At 48.6% G+C, this 19643-nt stretch overlaps 1 protein-coding gene across 4 annotated transcripts in view; it reads right to left on the reverse strand.

Moving 5' to 3' along the window:
* YEATS2 (YEATS domain containing 2) overlaps positions 1–17324 on the reverse strand; it is a 47080-nt gene extending 29756 nt beyond the window's left edge. For 3 of the 4 annotated variants that reach the window (XM_066193967.1, XM_066193966.1, XM_066193969.1), the window contains exons 1-11: positions 17280–17324; positions 16414–16526; positions 13302–13399; positions 13111–13203; positions 10062–10304; positions 7877–7992; positions 6552–6713; positions 4767–4878; positions 3275–3319; positions 2064–2250; positions 145–384 (exon numbers count right to left, since the gene is read on the reverse strand). In XM_066193967.1, the coding sequence (XP_066050064.1) occupies positions 145–384; positions 2064–2250; positions 3275–3319; positions 4767–4878; positions 6552–6713; positions 7877–7992; positions 10062–10304; positions 13111–13203; positions 13302–13399; positions 16414–16513 (1396 nt within the window). In that variant the 5' untranslated portion in view covers positions 16514–16526; positions 17280–17324. The remainder of the gene's footprint in view (positions 1–144; positions 385–2063; positions 2251–3274; positions 3320–4766; positions 4879–6551; positions 6714–7876; positions 7993–10061; positions 10305–13110; positions 13204–13301; positions 13400–16413; positions 16527–17279) is intronic. The other variant, XM_066193968.1, reaches the window with a different exon arrangement.
* Positions 17325–19643: the final 2319 nt, after the last annotated feature.

The following is a 19643-nucleotide window of genomic DNA, read 5'->3' on the forward strand; positions in this document are numbered from 1 at the left end:
AAGAGTTTCTAGAGTTCTAGAGTTTCCTACTGTCTGATGCTCAAAGACTGGCAGAAAATCAAGGGAAGGGCACAAAACAAGTTCAACTGGTTCACTCTCTGGTTTTCCAGGGGGAGGCACTCGGGTAAGTAAACTAACATTCACCTGATACAATCTTGCAACTCATGGTGATAGGCTGGAAGGATTTTCCTGGTGACTCTGCAGGGCTTGGACTCTGACCTTGAGGCACTATTTTACAGCTAGCTGCAATGGGTTGGAAGGCTGAATTTCCATGAGAGCCAAAGGCAACTTTCTGTGTGGCTAACTTGGTGGGAGTCCGTTCTATCGAGGATGGCAGGGAATAAAAGGCGGCATGTCTTTCGGTTTCAGCATTCCCAGAGAATCCTGATCAAAACAGGGAAAAGAACAGAAATACTTCTTAGGCTGACACATCTGATTCCTGACTGTGCCTCTCTACACAAGCACAACTCAGCTATGACAAACACACTCTTGAAGGCAGGAGGAAGGAAAAGCAACTGGTGGGAAGCGTTGAACGGGGTGAAAGCGAGGGAGGGGACTGCTCCTGCACTGGCCTGCTGGATCTGCTGGGCAAGAAGAATAAAATGATGCCATGCACAGCCTGTTCAGCTGTGGCAGGTGATCAGCCACTTCTTACACGTTTCCTTGGAATGCCCTTCCACTGACCAAAAGCTGCTGCTAGTGCCAAGTGTCCTTGGTTAGGGCTCCACAGGACCAAGGCTGGATCTCCTCCACAGAGAATCTCGTAGTGCATTTTTTGGAGTAAGAGCTCAAGGAGACCAGAGACTGCCTTTTGAGCTGGGCTATGGAATCCACTTTATTTGGTGTAGAAGGAGATCAATTAACCTGGAGCTGTTGAGAGAAGCCACTGCTTGTCAGTGTGAAAAGGAGGTTTACCTCCTTCCTGTTGGCTGTAGCACCACTCACCTGTAGATGCTACAAATCTTCCTGTTTGAATAAAAACCTCTGTGTTTGAATAAAAAAACTGTGTGTTTAAAATTCGGTTGTGTTTGTCCTTTTTTGGCCACAAGAAAAGACCACATTTAAACAGCAGACATTCTCCCTGCTGAGCCTGAACACCACCAGCGGCATCACAGTGCCTCTCAGGAAGCACAACCACGCATGGCAGCAGCTTCCAGCCACTCCCTGAACACAGGAGTGTGGGAATAAACAAAGAAAAGCATCAGACCATGCAGCATCTGACACTACTTTGAAATACGACATGGCTGTGTCCAGAAGGTTTCTCACACTAAGGAGTGTAACACACCCCCCTGTATCTCAGCCCAGGCCTGCCGTGGAAGCCTCGACACCGAGCGCTCCAGAAAACACAGCTAAAGGCCACCAGAGGCACAGCTCTTCTTGCTTCTCACACACACAAACCCTACAGTGTGCCCACGGGGCCAGCACTGCCTGCTCCAGGCAACCCCAGTGATCCTGAGGCCTCACCTGCTGCCCCACTGCGATGGATCCTGACTCTGCTGATCTCTCAGGGGAAGGGGAGAAGACCCCGATGTGCAGAGATGCCATCATCCCTCAGACAAACACACACAGCTTCCACAGTACAGTAATTACAGTTACCCAGGGGATTTTGTTCCCTCACAGTCAGCTCATGTTAGGCACTCACATGTATAACTGAACACACCACTGGACCAATTCCTTAAATGTACACACAACCCCCAAAACGTTCGGAAACCTAAAAACCTCTCTGAAAACAGCCTGCCAAAGCCAAAACTACAAGTGCTATTCAACCACCTTTTTTCCAACTGCATCTGCTGTTCCTTACTCACCACATTTTAGCAAAACAAGAGCCTGCTCAACGAACTTCAGATAAAAAACCCAAACAAAACCAAACTAAACTACCAAACCAAATAATCTGTAACAATTTCTGAATTACATTTCAGAGCACATAAGGAAAATATGATCGGGGGTTAGCAACAAGCAGGTAGCACCAGCAACCTTTTATGGCATAAGAGCAATTAAGAGGAGGTATCCAGCAGAGCCAAAGTTCCAAGAACTTGCACTTGACTGACACCCATTTGCTTTACCTTTGTCCACAGAAGCATCTGGGCTGGAGTCCCTCAACTGTTTAATTGGTGAAGAAGCTTTGACTGGTGCTGGGATACTCAGTGGCAGTGATAAGGATGTAGGAACATCAGAAAGGTCAGACTCTGAAGATTGGGAGAAGAGGTACTCCTCACCAAGGGAATGCCTGTGTAGCTCCACATCCACTACCTTCCAAAAAGAGGAGAAAGGACATTAGGATTTGGTAGCTAGATAAAGATATAAAAACCAAAATCAACTATGCCTTTTTTATTTCAATGCCTAAAACCCCCTCCCTTTGTTTCCCTCAACTCTACATAACATTTCCGTTCATTTCAGGGACAGTTCCCAAAGGTCCAGCAGCACTTGAGCTACAACAAAAATCTTGCCCCACTGAAGCCCCACGGTACAAAAGCATGTCTCAGTCCACGGGGAAATCTGAACTGTAAACACTGAAGGATTATGGAGCCCAGCTCCAAGCAATCCACTCCAGAAAGGACTTCATACCCCTGTGGGGACAGGCACAAAACTGAAGCCTGTCTTTTCTGGAAAGACCTTGAGAATCACACAAACACATGATCTACTCTTCAAAAGTGTTCTTTAACACCAGGAGACATTTCACATCAATGTTTTCTCTGCAAACTGAAAAGCTGAAGTAATGCAATTTAACCATAGAAGTTTCCATTCACTACAGTACAACAAGGGGAAAGCAGTATCAAGAAAACCTTAAGAAATTTAGCAAATTATTAATTAATTAATTAATTTCAGGAGTTCATTTTCCATTAAAGTTCTAAATCTTGACAGATACAGAAACTTGGAAGTACTTAACAGACTGCAAAACTTCAACAGAATAGTTGGGTGATCCCTTGAACTTAAATTCTTTACGTGTAAGCACTGCAGCAGATCAGAATGCAAATCAGAACATTTTGTACCAAAAGCTTCACAAAGCAGTAAAATTTAAAGCTCCAGTACAAGCCAAGTTCTTTATGAAGGAAAGAGCTGGAAACAGTCTCCCCCAAACCAGGAAGGAGAAAAAAAGACTCTTGTCATGAACAGTGACAAGGTGTCATAATCCTTTCATTCAACAAGAGAGCAAAATCTACATTCTAGCAAATTATGAAACCAAATGGGTCTGACTTTGTGCTTAGTCCCATGCATATTTTCTTTTTAAACACCTTTAAGGGAATCAAATCCATCCCATGACCCTCTGACTCACTGTTTCTGCACCAAGTGTCTGCAGGCCTGTGTAGGTCCTGTCCAGCTGGAAAAGACAATACAATGTATTAGCCAGGGCAAAGCATTATATTAGCTAGAATTTACAATGCAAATTGTTTGAAAGACGTTTCAAACTATGCAAGTTGAGCAGCAGTGCATCCAGTATTTTAAGGCCATAAGGTCAGAAATCTGTGTGCTTTGATAAGTGCCCTCACTGTGCTCTGCAAAAAATTCAGCCGTGACCCAAGGCCCACACTGAAGTGGAAAGGAGCAAAAAAGTTAAAGGAAATGAGACTGTTGAGGGAATATTTCCATCTAAGAGGAGTCCTCAAGCAGTGTTCTTTTTTTCATTCCCGATGCAAATGTAAGGAAGTAATAATGAGAAAAACTCTTGAGTCTTCAACTGACCAGCACAAAGGCTGTGTTCACACCATGGTTTTTAACTAAGTGTTCACCCCAAGCCATCAGCTGCTGAAGAGTCATAACATCCCAGAGGCACCTGTTGGGACACCTGTGGGAGCAGCTGGGTTTGAGAGGTGTAGGGTGTGCCAGAGCTCAGGGGCACACAGGGTGCCAGGCACAGAGCAGGGCTCAGTGTGACAACAGCAAAGATTTGCTGATTTGAGCTCCTGTGTGCCATGCACTGCCTCAGTTTCCTTCTGCAGGCTGAGCTTCCTTCACTGTCCATCACAGTGTTAAAAATTTCTTCCCAAGTCACATCTCCCCAAATATACTTTACTCACCATCTGCATTAAATGTCCCTAAGCTGCAGGGGAATATTTTCAACCTCCTCTACTGTCTATATTTAGGGTTGCAATGAGGTACCTTATTTAGCATGAAATTCATTAATGCAGGCAGAATTCAAATAAAATTAATGCTGCTCAGAGAAACAGGGGACTAACCCAGCTCAGAACTTAAGTCCACTAATGCCAGGGACTACTAATTAAAAGGAAAACGAGCAATGGCCTAGTTTTCCAGGACTGCTGCATACTAGAAATCCCAAGTGCTGCAGGGGTGAATGAGTCGGAAAAGGGAGCTCTCTTCAAAGGGAATAGGGAATCTCTGCCCTCCCTGCCTGCTCCAACAACAAAGACAGTCATTAGCTGATGTGTGCCTGTGCCGAAGAACAGACATGGCAGCCACTTTGCCAGAAGAAAGACAAGCCTGAAGCACCCTGTTAGGTAAAAGCCAGTGAAAACATGGGAAAAATCTCCAATTGTAGGGAAAAATCAGATAAACACTGCCGCTCTGAGCACACTCAGCTCCTGCTGCTGCAAGGCTGGGTTCCCTCCTACTGCACCAACTCCATGCAGCCAAGGTGAGAGGCTTTCCCAGATCTCTACAGATTCTCCAGCACAACTATTCATGTGAAGATAACCACCAGGACACCCATAACACAGCGAGGCAAAAACAAACACACAGGCAGAGCCTCCTCTGGATTATGCAAGAGAGCTCATTTCAGCGCCTTTCTTGGAAGTATTTTGTTCAAATACCTTCAAATTGTGTATGATATCAATCCTTTTGTTCTGGCTGTCCTTGAAGTGTATCTGCACTCTCACTGGGAATTCTCCCCAGCCTCTCCTGGTCAGGTGAAATGGAGGTTCTCTGGAAACAAACAGTGATTACATTTTGATGCAGCAGTGGTACAGCTTTCACCTCCCTCCTTCTCAGAAAGCCAAAGACTGTTTTTCTAGCTGACAACTAAAGCTATCTTCAGGTCTGCTATTCACCACAGAGAGAGCCTAATCACAGTAATGAGAATTTTATGGCTTTGGACAGCTGAAAACTCACTTTAACTTTACACAGGGGGACAGGGAAGAAAATGGTAAAACGCTGTTGGATGAGACATGTGGGAAACAAGTGTGGTATTTTTAAAAGAAGACAAAAAAAGGGCTGTGCTACGTCAAATGAAAAACACTTGGTTAAAAAAACCCCAAGTCAGCTCACTGCAAGGTGAGCTTCCAATGCAGCATTTTGCAATCACTGCCTGCTGCTCCCTATCTTGTAGCAAAAAGGCACGTGCTCCATATAACACCAACAGAACAACATAGGGGCAACAAGGAAAAGTTAATCACTGTCATTCTCCAAGCTGAAAAAGAAGGATCTGCAACATTTACTCTGTATTTCAGCTGGTTGTTGTAAATGCAAATATGGTTTCTTCAACAGAAAACTTGCAAGAGGTTTAAAGGTGATTTTTAGTCCAGAACATTAATATTCACTACAATGAATGGGACTGTGACACCAGGAATCAATTAACCAGAGGTGATTAAAACAGGAGATAACCAGCACTGACAACTGAGAAAGGCACAAAAAGGCGGCAATCAAATGTCATTTAATATGTTACAAAAGAAATACAAAGGAGTGTGCATTTGTCCTGCTCAGGGCTGTCTTCTCAGAAACATTACTGAGCCATAGCAACACCTCTTATCTCAGGTAAGTCTTCCTAGAGTTGCCTTTCAGCAGTTTAGTTTTGCCAGAATTAAACTGCCATTCTGTACCTAAGCAGCCCTTCCCACATGCCTCCCTCCAGGAGGCAGCTGCACATCCTGTGGAGAATAATTTCTTTGGGAAGACACCAACTATTTCAAAGGCATCCTTCTCAGTTTTGTCCAAGGAAGAAGGATGAGAGACTGACAGGGCACTTCCCTGCAGCAGTCAAGAGAGAACCTACCCCCCACCAGGGTCACAGCTGGGAAAACAGCTGTGGAAACAGGTTTGGGAGAGCACAGGGAAGCTGCCCTGTTTCTGCAGCACCAGCACCATTACACTGATGGGAAAGTCCTCAAAGCCAATGCCACTGATCTCACACCATGGAGAAATATTTTTGGAGTGGGATATTCATGCCCAAAAACACATGTGGCATTAAAAATATGGGCGAATCAGCTTTAGGAGATTCCTCTTCCTTTCCCCCACTGGAATAGATGGGTGGTAGAAAACACTTTGTTTAGCATCAGAAGCCTAACCTGAGCAGCAGTGTATAGAACACACACAGGAGAGGCACAACCCACACAAACAGCATGAAATGCAACATTTGAATGCTTCTTTCCAGAAGGAAATTTAAAAAAACCCCAAGCCAGCGAGCCTGTTGGGCACATTTGCTACATAAAAAACATCATTTATTTTTACTACTGTTCTGGAGTAAGCCCAGTTAAGCCTGAGGTTAAACACACACGGAGTATTAAACCAGGCAAAGAAGTTGTTAATTTTCTAAGAAACTTGGCACTGTAAGCCTGGCAAGCACGAAGACTGGAATAGAGACTGGAATAATTCCTTATTACCTCACTTCTACCAGGTCATTAGGTTTGTAACTGGGGTGGAGGAAGAACCAAACTTTCTTGACGAAATGATTTATGCTGGGTTCTCTCCGAGAGCCTCGGACGTACACCATCCATTTATGGGTCGACTGATCATTTTCTTCTCTCTTGTCAGGGGGAATGTACCTAGTAAAGAAATCAAATAACACCAGATAAAAACCCCAAACAGACAAATACTGCAAAAAGTGCTTTGAGAAAGATTAGGAAAAAAAATCAGGGATGTTAAAATGCCTGTGGGAACCTTGCCCCCTGCACATTTCTGCTCATTTGTCCTTACTCTGACAGTTCGTCCAGGAACAGATACAGGTCCCATAATCTACTCTAAGTTTCTAACACACTTCCTCTATTTTAATGCACAACTGACATTCACCCATTTCAACATCTGGCTCGTAATTAAGAAGACTTAATTTTAACATTCTACCACTGCCAAATTCCTTATCCTGTCCTATTCTGAGCTATCAGGAAGCAATACCACACCAGAACACATCAACAGCTCTGCTACCATAAATACAAAAAAAATACAATTCTTCCTGTAATTCTTTAGGCAACTTCAGTCAATACTTAGTCCTGGCTCCAGCCCTAGGTAGATTTTTAAAAAGCAATTCTGACTCTACATTTTGTCAGCAAATGTCTGATACATTCTATGCAAAAGACTGACTTGACTAGAGCAAGGATGGAGAGTTAAAACCTGGAATCGTCCAGATTCCTAACTAGTGCCTTTCTTCACTAATTTTCTTGAAGACCAAAAGATATACATGTTTACCTGTCTTCTTCTTTTAAATACAAATAAAAACTGTATGAAATAATTTATTTAGACAATTCTGAACTTGCAAAATTTTCCTCATTGTGGTTGGTGGTGCATTGTTCTCTTGGGGTTTTTCTTCTGTTTAAGAAACCCCCACATTGTACCCATGGACACACTGAATTAGCCAATTAATTCAATTAGCCAACACACTAATTAGGACTACTTGCTTTCCCAAATTTTCAGGGGAAAACTTCTGACTTATACCTGATCAAAAAAGGCTGAAAGACATCCTTTGAGAGAAAGAGACCTTAAAATCTCTGTACACACATATAAATTCATAAATAAAATAACTACTAAAACACCTGCTCCTTCCACAAAAAAACCTCATGCTGAGACCAGAGGAGGGCTGCCTTGCTACAGTGATTATTCAAGGGTAACAGCTCATATTATGACAGCCTAGCAATTTCATTTGTCTCCTAACTGTAACTTTCTATTCAATTTAATCCTGAAATAAAGGACCATCCCTCAGGCTCTGGATACTAACTTGGAGACGTTGCCAACCACAATCGTTTTCTTCACATAAAGTCGTGAAGTTTCATCATTTGACAGTCCGGCATTTCGTTGTCCTGGTTTTTGAGAGCTTGAAACACCCGAACTGTCCTGAGAGTAGGGGAAGAAAAAAAAGGCAAACAAAAACCCAAACATTCCTCTTAAACATCATTTTGTTTGGTGCTAGGAAAGTAAGGTGTTGTTAAAAAAAAAGCAAACAAAAACCTGCATAATGAAAGACCAGCAAGGAATCATCCCTAAAAATACTTTTGCTCTCTAGGCACATTTAAGCAACTCAGGCATGTAACAAAGCTATCCTCCCTGGCCAGGAACACACTGCATGGCTTAACTGAGCAGACATGGTGTGACATCCCATGGAGCTGTGCCATGATTGCAGCCTGGGTTTCGAAAGCACTGCCCCTGCACTATCTGAAATAAAACCAAGCATGGCTACAATGGCATCGTGTTGGTCACTAATCAGGAACAAAGCTCAATCACCCATGAACGGGCTGAAAATCTAAATCTTTCTCATTCCCAGCCTCTGGTATCTGGTGTTGCCTCACAGAGAAGAATCAAGGCTGGGTTTGAGACAGGAACTCAGCTCCAGCTGAGCAGGGAGAGCAGCCATAACCTGTCCCTGCCATCCAGGTAAACCCACAGATCCACGGCCATTCCTTGGCACAATAAATCCCTGTAACACAACCCCAGCTATTCAGCAGTGGCCAACACCCCCAGTACAACGACCTGACCACCCACTGTGCCAACACAAGTAGAAGTGCTGTTTGCAGGCACTGAGAGGCTTTTCTACAAGCCTGCTGGGGGGTCAGGGACCGCCATCCTCCACTGACCACACAACAGCCCCGTGGATGCACTGCACTGAGCACCTGCCAGGAGGGTCAGTGTGGGAAGCACTGGATTCACTGAGGAACCATTCCCCCTCCTCTGCTAAGGCACAGAAGGCTGGGATGGCTCCTGCTCCTCATCACTCCCCCAGCCTCCTCTGCATTGGTCAAAGATGTACCCATGTGCTATCCCCAAGCAATACAACTACTCCATCCATCTCTGCCCCCGGCAGAGAAACAAGTTCTATTGCACTGGTGGTTTACAGCACAGGGGGGTCCACATTCTGCACAGCTCATCTGCCTTCTGCTACAGACGCAAGGCAGAGCTCCAGCAAACTGCAGCCCTGCTATCAAGGGTGTCACACTGCCTAATGGAGGCAGAATCACTGCTTTTTCTGCCAGGTGTTAGTGCAACTTACTCAGCTGCAGAATGCAGCCATATTCACTGAGATATACCCTCCCCTGGCTGCACTCCTTGGGCAGGCCTGACCACTTAAAGGACCTGTAAGGAAACTGAAGAGTTTTTCACTTTTCACCTGCAGACACTGAGTGAGCCTCCCCACTGGAGGTACCTGCAACCAACAGGTGAAGCATTTGTGTGGCTGCACAGTGAACCACAAAGGGAGGGGTTGGATCCAGGCCAAAAATAACCCCTGACCCCCCAAAAAAGCATGAGGGAACACTGACAGAACATATTTTTCCTTGGGTCAGACTGGTTCAGTTAAGCAAATGGTGGTAAGGCACAACAGCAAGCAGCGCCATCAAGAGAAAAACAATTCTCTCCTGTATGGTCCCAAGCTGCGCACCCAGGCTCTACCAACTCACTCTGGCAGGGTGAGCGAATCCTCCAGTGTTACTGTTTGCACTACAAGCTGCTGAGGAGGCCAAACCCCTCCAGTGGATCAACTGTTCTAGGCAATGCAGTCCCCATGGGCACCCAGAGCCAGGCAGCAGCATGACATCCTGAAAACACTGCTGGGATTGACACACACTGCTCTCCTCTGCAGGCTCTACCCTCCCAACCATGCAGCAAAGCCCAAGCTTAGGCTGTGAAGGCCCTCCTTCCCCAGAGGCTACAGCCAAGAGGGTGGCAGAGCTGACCCTGGCCTGCTGAGCTCGCTCTGGGCAGGGCTGAGGAAGAGGAGGTACCCACGTCACAGACACTTCAGTTGGCCTTACAGCAAAGCCAGGCTGAGGGAGTGGGAGCAAGCGGTTGGAGAGGGTAAGAAACACATCTTCAGCAAGGTGGGTGAAAACATGAAGAGCTCCCGGAGCCAGCACCGCGTCCTCAGAGCACACACCTCCAACACCTTGATCACCACTGGATTTCTACTTTACCCGGCCAGCGTTTCTGCTCTGTCTCTGCTCCAGGCTGTTGGTCAGGCGCTCGTCGGCGTCCAGGCTGCCACCGTCCTTGTCCAGGAGAAAGTCATTGTGCTGGGACAGGGAGTCACTCTCAGAGTGGTTGGCAGAGGGAGTCTCTGAGCCCTGGTTAGCTGGAGACGAGGATCTAGAGGGAGATTCCAAGAATTTCTTGATTGAAGGGTGGTTGAGAATCGTTGCATCGCATGACCTGGTCCCCTGCAATGAAGAGGGCAGGAAGATGTGGTCACTACTTCCCCACAGCCCAGTTAAAAATAAGGCTGGGCCAGAAGAGAAGAAGTCAATGAATGAAGAAAGAGCAAATATTTAACCAGTAGCCCTGCAGGAAAAACAGATGCTGCAGATGATAAAAGCTTAAAATGGGTTTACAGTACCAGGACCCCAAACTGAATCTGTTCCTTGACACCTTTCGATCTCAGAAACCCACCGGGTTTTGGAAGTGACGACTGCAGCCTACTCAACTACCTAAAATGTCCCTTTGAAAACAACCTCTTCTCTTCCTGTGCAGACAGCCCGGGTCTCAGCACACACAGGAAGGCCACAGCTGCCCGGCTCTTGTAGACAAGCAGGGTAGGTAAGTGCATCAGGCTCTTTAGCTTTGATACTCATTGGCAGCCTTGTCAACACCTCTGAGGCAAGCTACACCCTGTCTGCTCCCAAAGCTTAACAGGGGATAAGTAATAATGTGCTTAGGCATGCTTGCAAACTTTCCTCAAAACTGACATCTTAGAGCTAATCTTGGATCCTCCTAAACCTGCAAGGGGGAGGACAGGGCAGGCAAGTGTTTGAATCTCTCTTGGTTTTTTCATTACCATGACAAACACCCTTCTTTTTCTCTTGCATTTGCTTTTTACCTCAGAAGTAGAGGGAAAACATCCATCAACTCAAAACAAGTGTCCCCTGGCCACTTCTTGACCCAGGCACCAGACCTCCCTGCCACCTGGGTTTGACAACCAAGTTTTTGACAACCAACTTGGTTTTGATGAACCAAGTCAGCAGGAACACCCTTGTGCAGCAGCAGAGCACTGACAGCCTCCCTCCAGCTCCCGCAGCCACAGCCTCACCCCACACTGCCACTGGCAGCTTTTCCTACAGACAGCACCAGCTCAGAGCCTGCTTCTCCCTGCTCAAACCACCCACATCAGCCAGGCTGGAAAAACTATTCATGGGGCATGTCACAAAGGAAAACAAATCCAGAAACTGACTTGGGATTTATTTGTTGCTTTGTTTCGTTACTGGTTTTGTTTGCTTTTTTCCCTTCAATACACATTAAGTTCCCTGATTCAGAATTCTGCCAACATGATTGAGGGGGAGGCAGACACCAGCATCACTACAGAGCAGCAGAACTGCCCCCGAGAGGGGGGAGCCAGAGTGGAGCTAAGGCACAATCATGAGCAATCCCAAGCCTCAAAACTCAGCAGCATTGGGTTTGAGAACTGTTTATATTTATGAGAACAGGTCAGGAACCTGCAAATCATCTTCCCAGAAGTTCTGAATTAAACTGCAAAGACTCCTATTCTACCAGAAGCAGAAACTTTTTTATTTTTCACTGCCTGGTCAAACATACACAAGCCACAACTAAAAAAAGACAACGAAGAAAACTGAAATCAGCGACAATTTGAAAATAAAGGAAAAACTGATTTAACCCGTGTGCAAATCAGGCCTTTTAGAAAGAAAGTGTAATCAAAGATACAGCTAGACTAGCCATAAACTCATAAAAACTACTGGAAAACTTAATAAAGCAAGGAGGCACCGGTAAGTTTTGTGAACACTTCAAAACAATTACAAAAGCTATTATTTCTGAAAAGTGTGAAACTCACCAGGGGAAAAAGCGAACACCCTGCATGGCAGAACAAGAAGAGCAAGGAACAGTACAGCTCCTACAGACACATGATGACAATGGATAAAGGCACTCACAGAGATTAGAACTTAGGTCACATTCTTCAGCTGCCTACACAAAAATCAAAGGAGGCAGAGAGATCTCCAAGCCTCCCAAGGCTACCACAACCTTTTCCAACTCCAGTTGCTCACCTCAAGCTCAGAGAGGGAAAAACAAGTCGAACCTTTTAGTTTTTAACCTCACCCCAAGTCCTCTGAAAAGCACAACAGGGAAACCAGGAGTAGCATTGAGAGCAAGTGCTTGGAAGAGAAATTCTAATGGGACTAGAGTGAAACCCGTGTTTGCAGCACAAATCCACAGCTTCCACAAATCACTGGAAATCAAATCAACTTGAACTGAAAAGACAGTAACAAAATGCCTACACTGGTAATGAACTCCATGTCATTTGGGAGTCATGAACACCCTGCAATTAGCAGTCATTAAGGGCAGAGTGCTCAGAACTGAGGTTTAGCTAACAGGGTTTGAGGTTTTTTCATCCTGTGAATTTTTAATCACTCTGTGATATCTCCTTGAGTTATCTCCTGCTTTACTGCTGCCATCAGTCTGTTCACCAGCCCATTAACAGCCTGACTGCCAGGGCAAAGGGAAGATGGCTTCACTTTCCAAGCACTGCCCGAGACTCAAGGAATCTTGAAATCTTTATTATTTCTCTTTTTCCCTGAAAAAGGTCCCCAAATCCATCTCCTGCCACTCTCCTCCTGCGAAATGGGAAAACAAATCCCACGCTTTTCAAGGCTTTGCAAGGACAAACTGTGCAGTGTCTGAGAAACAAGGTGCTCTCAGGGAAAAACTGAGGATGAAGAAAAAAAATGCAGAGTATTTCTGAAAGCAGAACCAGGGGCTGCAGAACGACTTCACAACTGCTCTTGAAGACTCCTCTTTCCCTGAGGAGGCAAAGATGGTGCACCTGAGGCAGCTGGACACCTGAGGCCCAGCAGATGATGCAAAGGTCTCCTCTCCCACTGCCACCCCATTTGCAGCTTGGATTTCACTATTTCATTAAATCACATCTTAAGACCAACCATCAGCTGAACAGCCACTGAATTCCACACCTTCCTCTGCAAAGATTCCCTGAAGTCTTGTTATTCCCAAAGTAGTTTTTACCTCTCCAGCTTTGAGGAGACCAGCAGAGGCATAGTAGTTGGCCACAATGCAGGCACGCAGCTTGTCCATCATCCTCCTGGCTTCAATCAGCCGCTGCAGAAAGGAAACACACAGTAATGACAGGCACTGCAGCAATCCCCCACACCCCAAACACCAAGGCTTAGGTGATTGTAAGAACAAAACCTTTATACCTGATCTATAACTTCAATTTCATGTTCTTTACTCTTCATTTCGACAGCAAACTGTTCCTTTATAATGGTCTCAATCTTCTGCACAGTAACATCTCGAGCTGTACAAGGCCACACATGGGAAATAAAGGAGGAGGAAGTATTTACATTTCTATTTTTGAGGCTCCATTTGAAAACAGAACAGTCAGAAATCACTACAGAGTGAGAAGTGAAGGGATAATAAGTTCAGCATACACACACACACACATAAAGGGATGGATCATTTTCCTGCAAAAAAAAAGTTATGTCTTAACAAAAACCACATGGATCTTTAAAAGCCAGCTTATGTGGAGAGCTATTTTTTTCCCTTTTTAGGCCTGAGATGACAAATAACAGAAAATGGGAAGAACAGGGCCAGTTTGTTTACTTCTGCCTCAGTAAAGCTGTAAACAGTAAAAGGAAAACTCCACAGCGCTGGCCCAGCGCAGCCACCGCTGCGGCTGGAACACCACGGGCCTTCTTCTGCTCTCCTTGGCCACAGCCACATCCAGGAAATTTACACCACCTCACACAGCAGGAATAAAGCAAACTCATATTTATACAGCCCTGGCACCAAGCGCAGCCTGCTCTGGAGTGCCTACAAGCTGTTTATTACTCACAAAGGGAACGACATTATCAAAAGCCGGTCCACCTCTTACAAAATCCTCTTCCAGCACAGCAGTCAAAAAAATTTAGCCTTTCAGCAGGGGTTTAGTGACCTTGGTGGGAAGTATGTAGTTTAGGATTTCAAACTGTGCAATTACCTTACAGCAAATTAGGGGCTAAGAATGGAATTGCCATATTATCATACTTTTCTAGGACGTGTATAAACATAAGAAGAACTATTTACTCTTTTTGCTCTACGCCTACTGTAGACTTTAATATCACCCTTCATTTAAATCACCTCCATTACATCAAGGAGTTTCAAACAACTTCTGTTTTTAGCAAATTCGAAGTCAGAACCTGGCAAAGCAGGAATTAGATTTCAAGAAGAAAGCCTGGAAAAGGTGCTCCAGCCTGTGTCAGTAACACAGTAACCCCACTATCAAGCAGATCAACAAAAGAGTCTGGAAAAATCTCACATTGTTTCTAAATGAAATAGGAGGTAACACCATGAAGACTGTGGTTTGAGCTTCAGAGGAAGTGTGTGTCTTTCCAAAAAGGACGTATCTGTTTGAAGAGGTTTCTCATATCACCGTAGAGAAGGGAAAGAAAAGGAAGTCAAAGCTTTGCTGGCAGCTTCCAGATGGCATAGATAATTTTACTGTCTGATCAGGTACCTACCACAGGAGTGAGGCAACTGATGCCTCTATACACAACAGGGGTATCCTAAATAATTTTCCTTCTTTCCACATACATATATACACACAGACATATATCTGTATACATACATATGTTTGTATATATAGTTTAGGACCAGAAACAGTTCAAGCCTACATTAAAACACAATTATGGTTGAATCTGTATGAGTAAGGCAAAATTAAAAACCAGAGGGATATAATTTACCTCCAGCTATGGACACCATGATGAGGAAATTCTCATGTAATGCTATACACTTAAAATAAACCTAAACAGACTGAGGCACAAGAGGTATGGTTCAGAGGGACAACTGCATCTCTTTCCAAGGCTGATGCCATGCCATGGCAGCACCATGACAATTTAAGCACTTCAGGATTTGTGATTACACTACAAAGGCTTTTAAGAACATTTTATACTCATTTTTTCCCAGCTTAGCATCAACCACAGCCCCTCATTAAGATCATGTTAGTGAAATTTGTGTACATAAGGAATTCTGGTACTGAAAGCTGGAGATCTTCCATGAAAAGAAGAAAGAAGCCTCTAGGGAGGAATCTCCTGAAAGCAAAGTTCACTTTGGTAAGGACAGTTTTCTAAGGCCCTTGAGACTCTGCCTGCTCATCATCAGGACCTTCTGAAAAGTTGCTTCAGAAGCAGATTACAAACCTGCCTGCAGTCCCTGGGACACGCCAGAGCAGGGGGTGGTGACTTCTGGCAGCTGGGAGTGGTGACAGGGCCAGCTCCAGCACAGCTGCACAGCCCCCAGTGGCAGGGCCCCCGCCCCACGTGGCAGACAGGAGCTGCCCAGCAGCACATCCAGCCCGGAGCTCAGCCTCCTCAGACCTGGCCAGCATCCTCCAAAACATCACCCACCAAGCCGTGCTCTGTCCCTCTCCAACTGGCAGCTCCTGCTCTATTCCTGGATCTTTTTCAGAGCCCACAGCCAGCCTCAGTTTTCTCACCTCCCTGTTTGTCAGCTTTTCCCATCACGATCCTCTCACTAGCTGTGCTAGCCAAAAATCACTAGCCTACTCCCTGCCCCCGGGGCAAGCAGCTCTACTCTCATTTGCCCAGAGAGACTGCAACCTGTCCCAGGCACTCTGCCAACAGGCTGGTTCCCAAAGCAAGCACATCCGAGCGTGCCAAATGCAAACCTACTCATCCAGCTACTTGCTCCACTACACTTCTTTATCTACCTTTCCTTCAGTCGTGCTCCTCTTCCTCCTCTCTTGCATTTTTCAAAGCCCTTTCCTTCTCCTTAAATTATCCTTTCTGCACTTCATCAAACAAGCTCCTTTCTGCGTCCTCTGCCAGCTCTTGCAAACATTTGTCATCTTCCAACACCAGTGCCTGTACTCCAGGGCTGTGCATCACTTTTACCCTGCAGGGTCATGGATTTTTTTTCTCCTCCCCGTGCTGTACTGTGACCTCTATCCCCCAAAACGTAAACAACCTGCCAATCTTTCCCAGGGCAGACTTCAGCCACAGGACAAATGCACAGGTTGGAGCACGGGAAGGTAAGACTGTAAATACTTCAGGAAGCAGCAGAAACCAAAGTGCTGGGGTGGTGGAGAGCTTGTGTTCCATCTCTTCTCATGTACCAAAGGCTGCATCTCACACCTTACTTATGGTGCAGACAGCAAGAAGGGATGACTCCACATAAGATCTTCATTTGGCTACACAGAGGTATCACTACCTGCCTTTTTCAACATCTTTGCCCCTAGCTCCTACCCCAGCCTTTTCCTGACCAGTTTACAGACAACATGCACATCCACAGAATTTCCAGTTGCACAGCTCCTACCTGACTGTTCGGCCGCTTTGTGCCGCTTGTTGGGATGCGTGACGGTGATCTCCTCATAGTCGGGGTCCTTCTCTGCTATCACTCTCTTGAGCCCAGACATGTTCTCTACTCCACTGAGAAGAAAAAGAAAAGCATTCACGTTTCCCACAGTGACTATCAGGGCAGGCTTCAACCTCTCACCACGGGGAGGCCTGTGGTGCCCTCCCCAAAAGAGCAGAGGCGCCTCTCTAGTGAGGGGCAGTGACCGTCACACAGGTCCACAGCTGGGAGCTGGTTCTGTTCCGCACGGCCCAGGAGCTCCAAACGCCTCCCGACAGCTGGGGCTCAGCAGAGCCGGGAGCCCACAGCCCCAGCGGAGCTGCGGGGGCAGAGCCCCGCGTCCCCCGGGCAAAGGGCCGCCAAAGGGCCCCGCGAGCGGGGCTCGGGATGGCACCGTGCTCGGGCGGGGGACTCCGGGAGAGCGCGGCTCCCTCCCCACGGGCACCCCGGCCCGCGGGAGACGCGCGGCACCCCGGGTGCGTGGGGCCGGCGGACCGGCCCGGGGCTCCCCGCTGCGGGTCACACAGCGGCCGTCCCTGCCCCGGCACCGCTCAGCCCGAGCCACGACCCTGCCCGTGAGGGGGCAGCGAGTCCCCCCGAGGCCGGGGCACCGCGGGGCTCGACCCGCAGGCGTGAGGCGGCGCGGAGGCCGCGGCGGGGGGCGGTGTCGGCGGTGCCGGTGTCGGGGCCGCCCCGGGCGCGGAGGGCGGAGCGCTGCCCGCGGCCGGTCCCACGTGCGGCGCCGCCGCTCCCCTCCCCCGCCGCGCACACAAAGCCGCCGTCGCGGCCGCGCTCCTTCCCCGCGCTCCGCCCGCCCCGCCGCTCACCGCGCTGCGCCGCCCGGCCCGGCCCGGCCCCGCCGCCTGCACCGGCCGCCCCCGCCCGCCGCGCCGCCCGGGGCGCTCAGCGCCGGCCCCCGCCGGGCCGTCCCGCCGCCGCCGCCGCCATGAGCGCAGGGCCCAGGCCGCCCGTCACGGCAGGGGCGGGCCCGCGCAGGCGGGCAGCGCGCGGGGGGCGGGCCGGCCGCGGGCAGGTGCCGCCTCACGGCCCGCACCGGCCCCAGGGCCCGGGCACCGCGGGGAGGCCCGAGGGGCCGGGCACCGCGCGGCGGGGGGGCCTCGGGGCGGGGCGGCCCAGCCGGGCCGGGGCTGTGGAGCTGTGGGGATCCCTCGGGGCGGAGCGGTCCAGCCGGGGGGGCTGTGGAGCTGTGGGGATCCCTCAGGGCGGAGCGGCCCAGCCGGGGGGGCTGTGGAGCTGTGGGGATCCCTCAGGGCGGAGCGGCCCAGCCGGGCCGGGGCTGTGGAGCTGTGGGGAGCCCTCAGGGCGGAGCGGCCCAGCCGGGCCGGGGCTGTGGAGCTGTGGGGAGCCCTCGGGGCGGAGCGGCCCAGCCGGGCCGGGGGGGCTGTGGAGCTGTGGGGATCCCTCGGGGGGGAGCGGCCCAGCCGGGCCGGGGCTGTGGAGCTGTGGGGATCCCTCGGGGCGGAGCGGCCGGCCCGGGGGGGCTGTGGAGCTGTGGGGATCCCTCAGGGCGGAGCGGCCCAGCCGGGGCTGTGGAGCTGTGGGGATCCCTCAGGGCGGAGCGGCCGGCCCGGGGGGGCTGTGGAGCTGTGGGGATCCCTCAGGGCGGAGCGGCCCAGCCGGCCTGGTGACTGTGGAGCTCCCTCGGGGCAGAATGGCCGAGCCGGGCCGGGGGGCCGAGGAGCCCCGGCCGCGCCGCCCCCGCCGCGGGCAGCACAGGCTGTAGGCAGGGCCAACATTCGCCCGCGGCAGCGGAGAAAGCGACATGGGCGACGCGGTTCCTCTATGGAGAGACGAATGCAGTGATTTGATCCTGACTTGCTGCTTGGAACAACCGTGTCTTAACGTGTAAAAAGATCTGAGGAAGACTTGTTAATACGGAAGATACTTCACGAAAGGATGATCGAGGTGCTGCAATGTGTGCAGAGAATGGCAACGGAGTTTGGAAAGGGGCTGGAGCACAAGTCTGAGGAGCGGCTGGAGGAGTTTAGCTGGAGAAAAGGAGGCTCAGGGGGAGCTTACCACTCTGCGAGGCCGTAGCCAGGTGGGGGCCGGCCCTGCTCTCTGGAAACAAGAGACAGGATGAGAGGACATCGCCTGAAGCTGCGCCAGGGGAGGGTCAGGTTGGACATCAAGAAATTCTTCACCGAAAGGGTGATTAGGCATTGTAATGGGCTGCCCGGGGAGCTGGTGGAGTCACCTCCCCTGGAGGTATTTAAGGAAAGACTGAATGTGGCACTTGGTGCTGTGGTCTAGTTGTCAAGGTGATGTTCAGTCATAGGTTGGACTCGATCTCTGAGGTCTTTTCAGCCTAATGGATTCTGTGATTCCATGATTAGCAAAAGAAAAGACCAAGCAAGGAGTCCTGGGCTCACTGAGGCGCAGGACAGCAGGAGCTCACAGCATGGGCCAGGAGGGGAGCCCTGGCCTATCCTTGGATAGGCTTCAAAAAACCTTTAATACCATACTTAGTGCTTATCATACTTCATATTCTCAAATCAGAGCTAAACCAGTACAATGAGCGCAGTTAATGCCATGGTTTGTATTTGGTTCTGGCCAGGCCACCTCTGTCAGGTGCAGCCTAATGGCATCAGTGGTCTGTGGCAGTCTGATGCTTCATGCAGCGAGCCCTGAACCAGCACGAATTGGCATCCTGTTCACTCATGGATTTGCAAACTTATTTATGAGGCCACTGATGAGCAAGTCTATGCTGAATGTTCAAAGCTGAGCCCTTAAAGTCCTTTCCGTGTCATTTCAGGATCACTACTATCCTTTCTGACACTACTAGCCTTTCTTTCTGCCAAGCAGCAGATGTGAAGTATGGCAGATCGATGGAGAATGCTCTTAATTAGTATCCTGCCCACCAGGGATGACTGTAATGTAGTTCAATTTTATTTTCTTCCTTATTTCTGCTTAATGGAAAGAGGAAGAAGCTGTTGTTAGGATACTGCCACCAGTTGACTGTGTTTAAGGCTTAAAATATCTTAAGGTGTGCTTTCCAGCTCTCAAAAATATTTCCATTGCTTTGCAGTCTGTGGGGGTTCCCTCTTAATTTTTTTACTTCTTTCTGCAGTGATATGAGCTTCTGCAAGCACTGAACTTGACTGGCAGCTGCTTTTGGCACTGCAAGAGTCATTCTGGCTGTAGCCGAGCCTGGCCAAACTGCAGAGCTG

Source organism: Chamaea fasciata, unplaced genomic scaffold (assembly GCF_029207755.1).
Source record: "Chamaea fasciata isolate MVZ Bird 193981 ecotype frontalis unplaced genomic scaffold, bChaFas1.0.hap1 SCAF_11, whole genome shotgun sequence".
NCBI classification, from domain to species: Eukaryota; Metazoa; Chordata; class Aves; order Passeriformes; family Sylviidae; genus Chamaea; species Chamaea fasciata.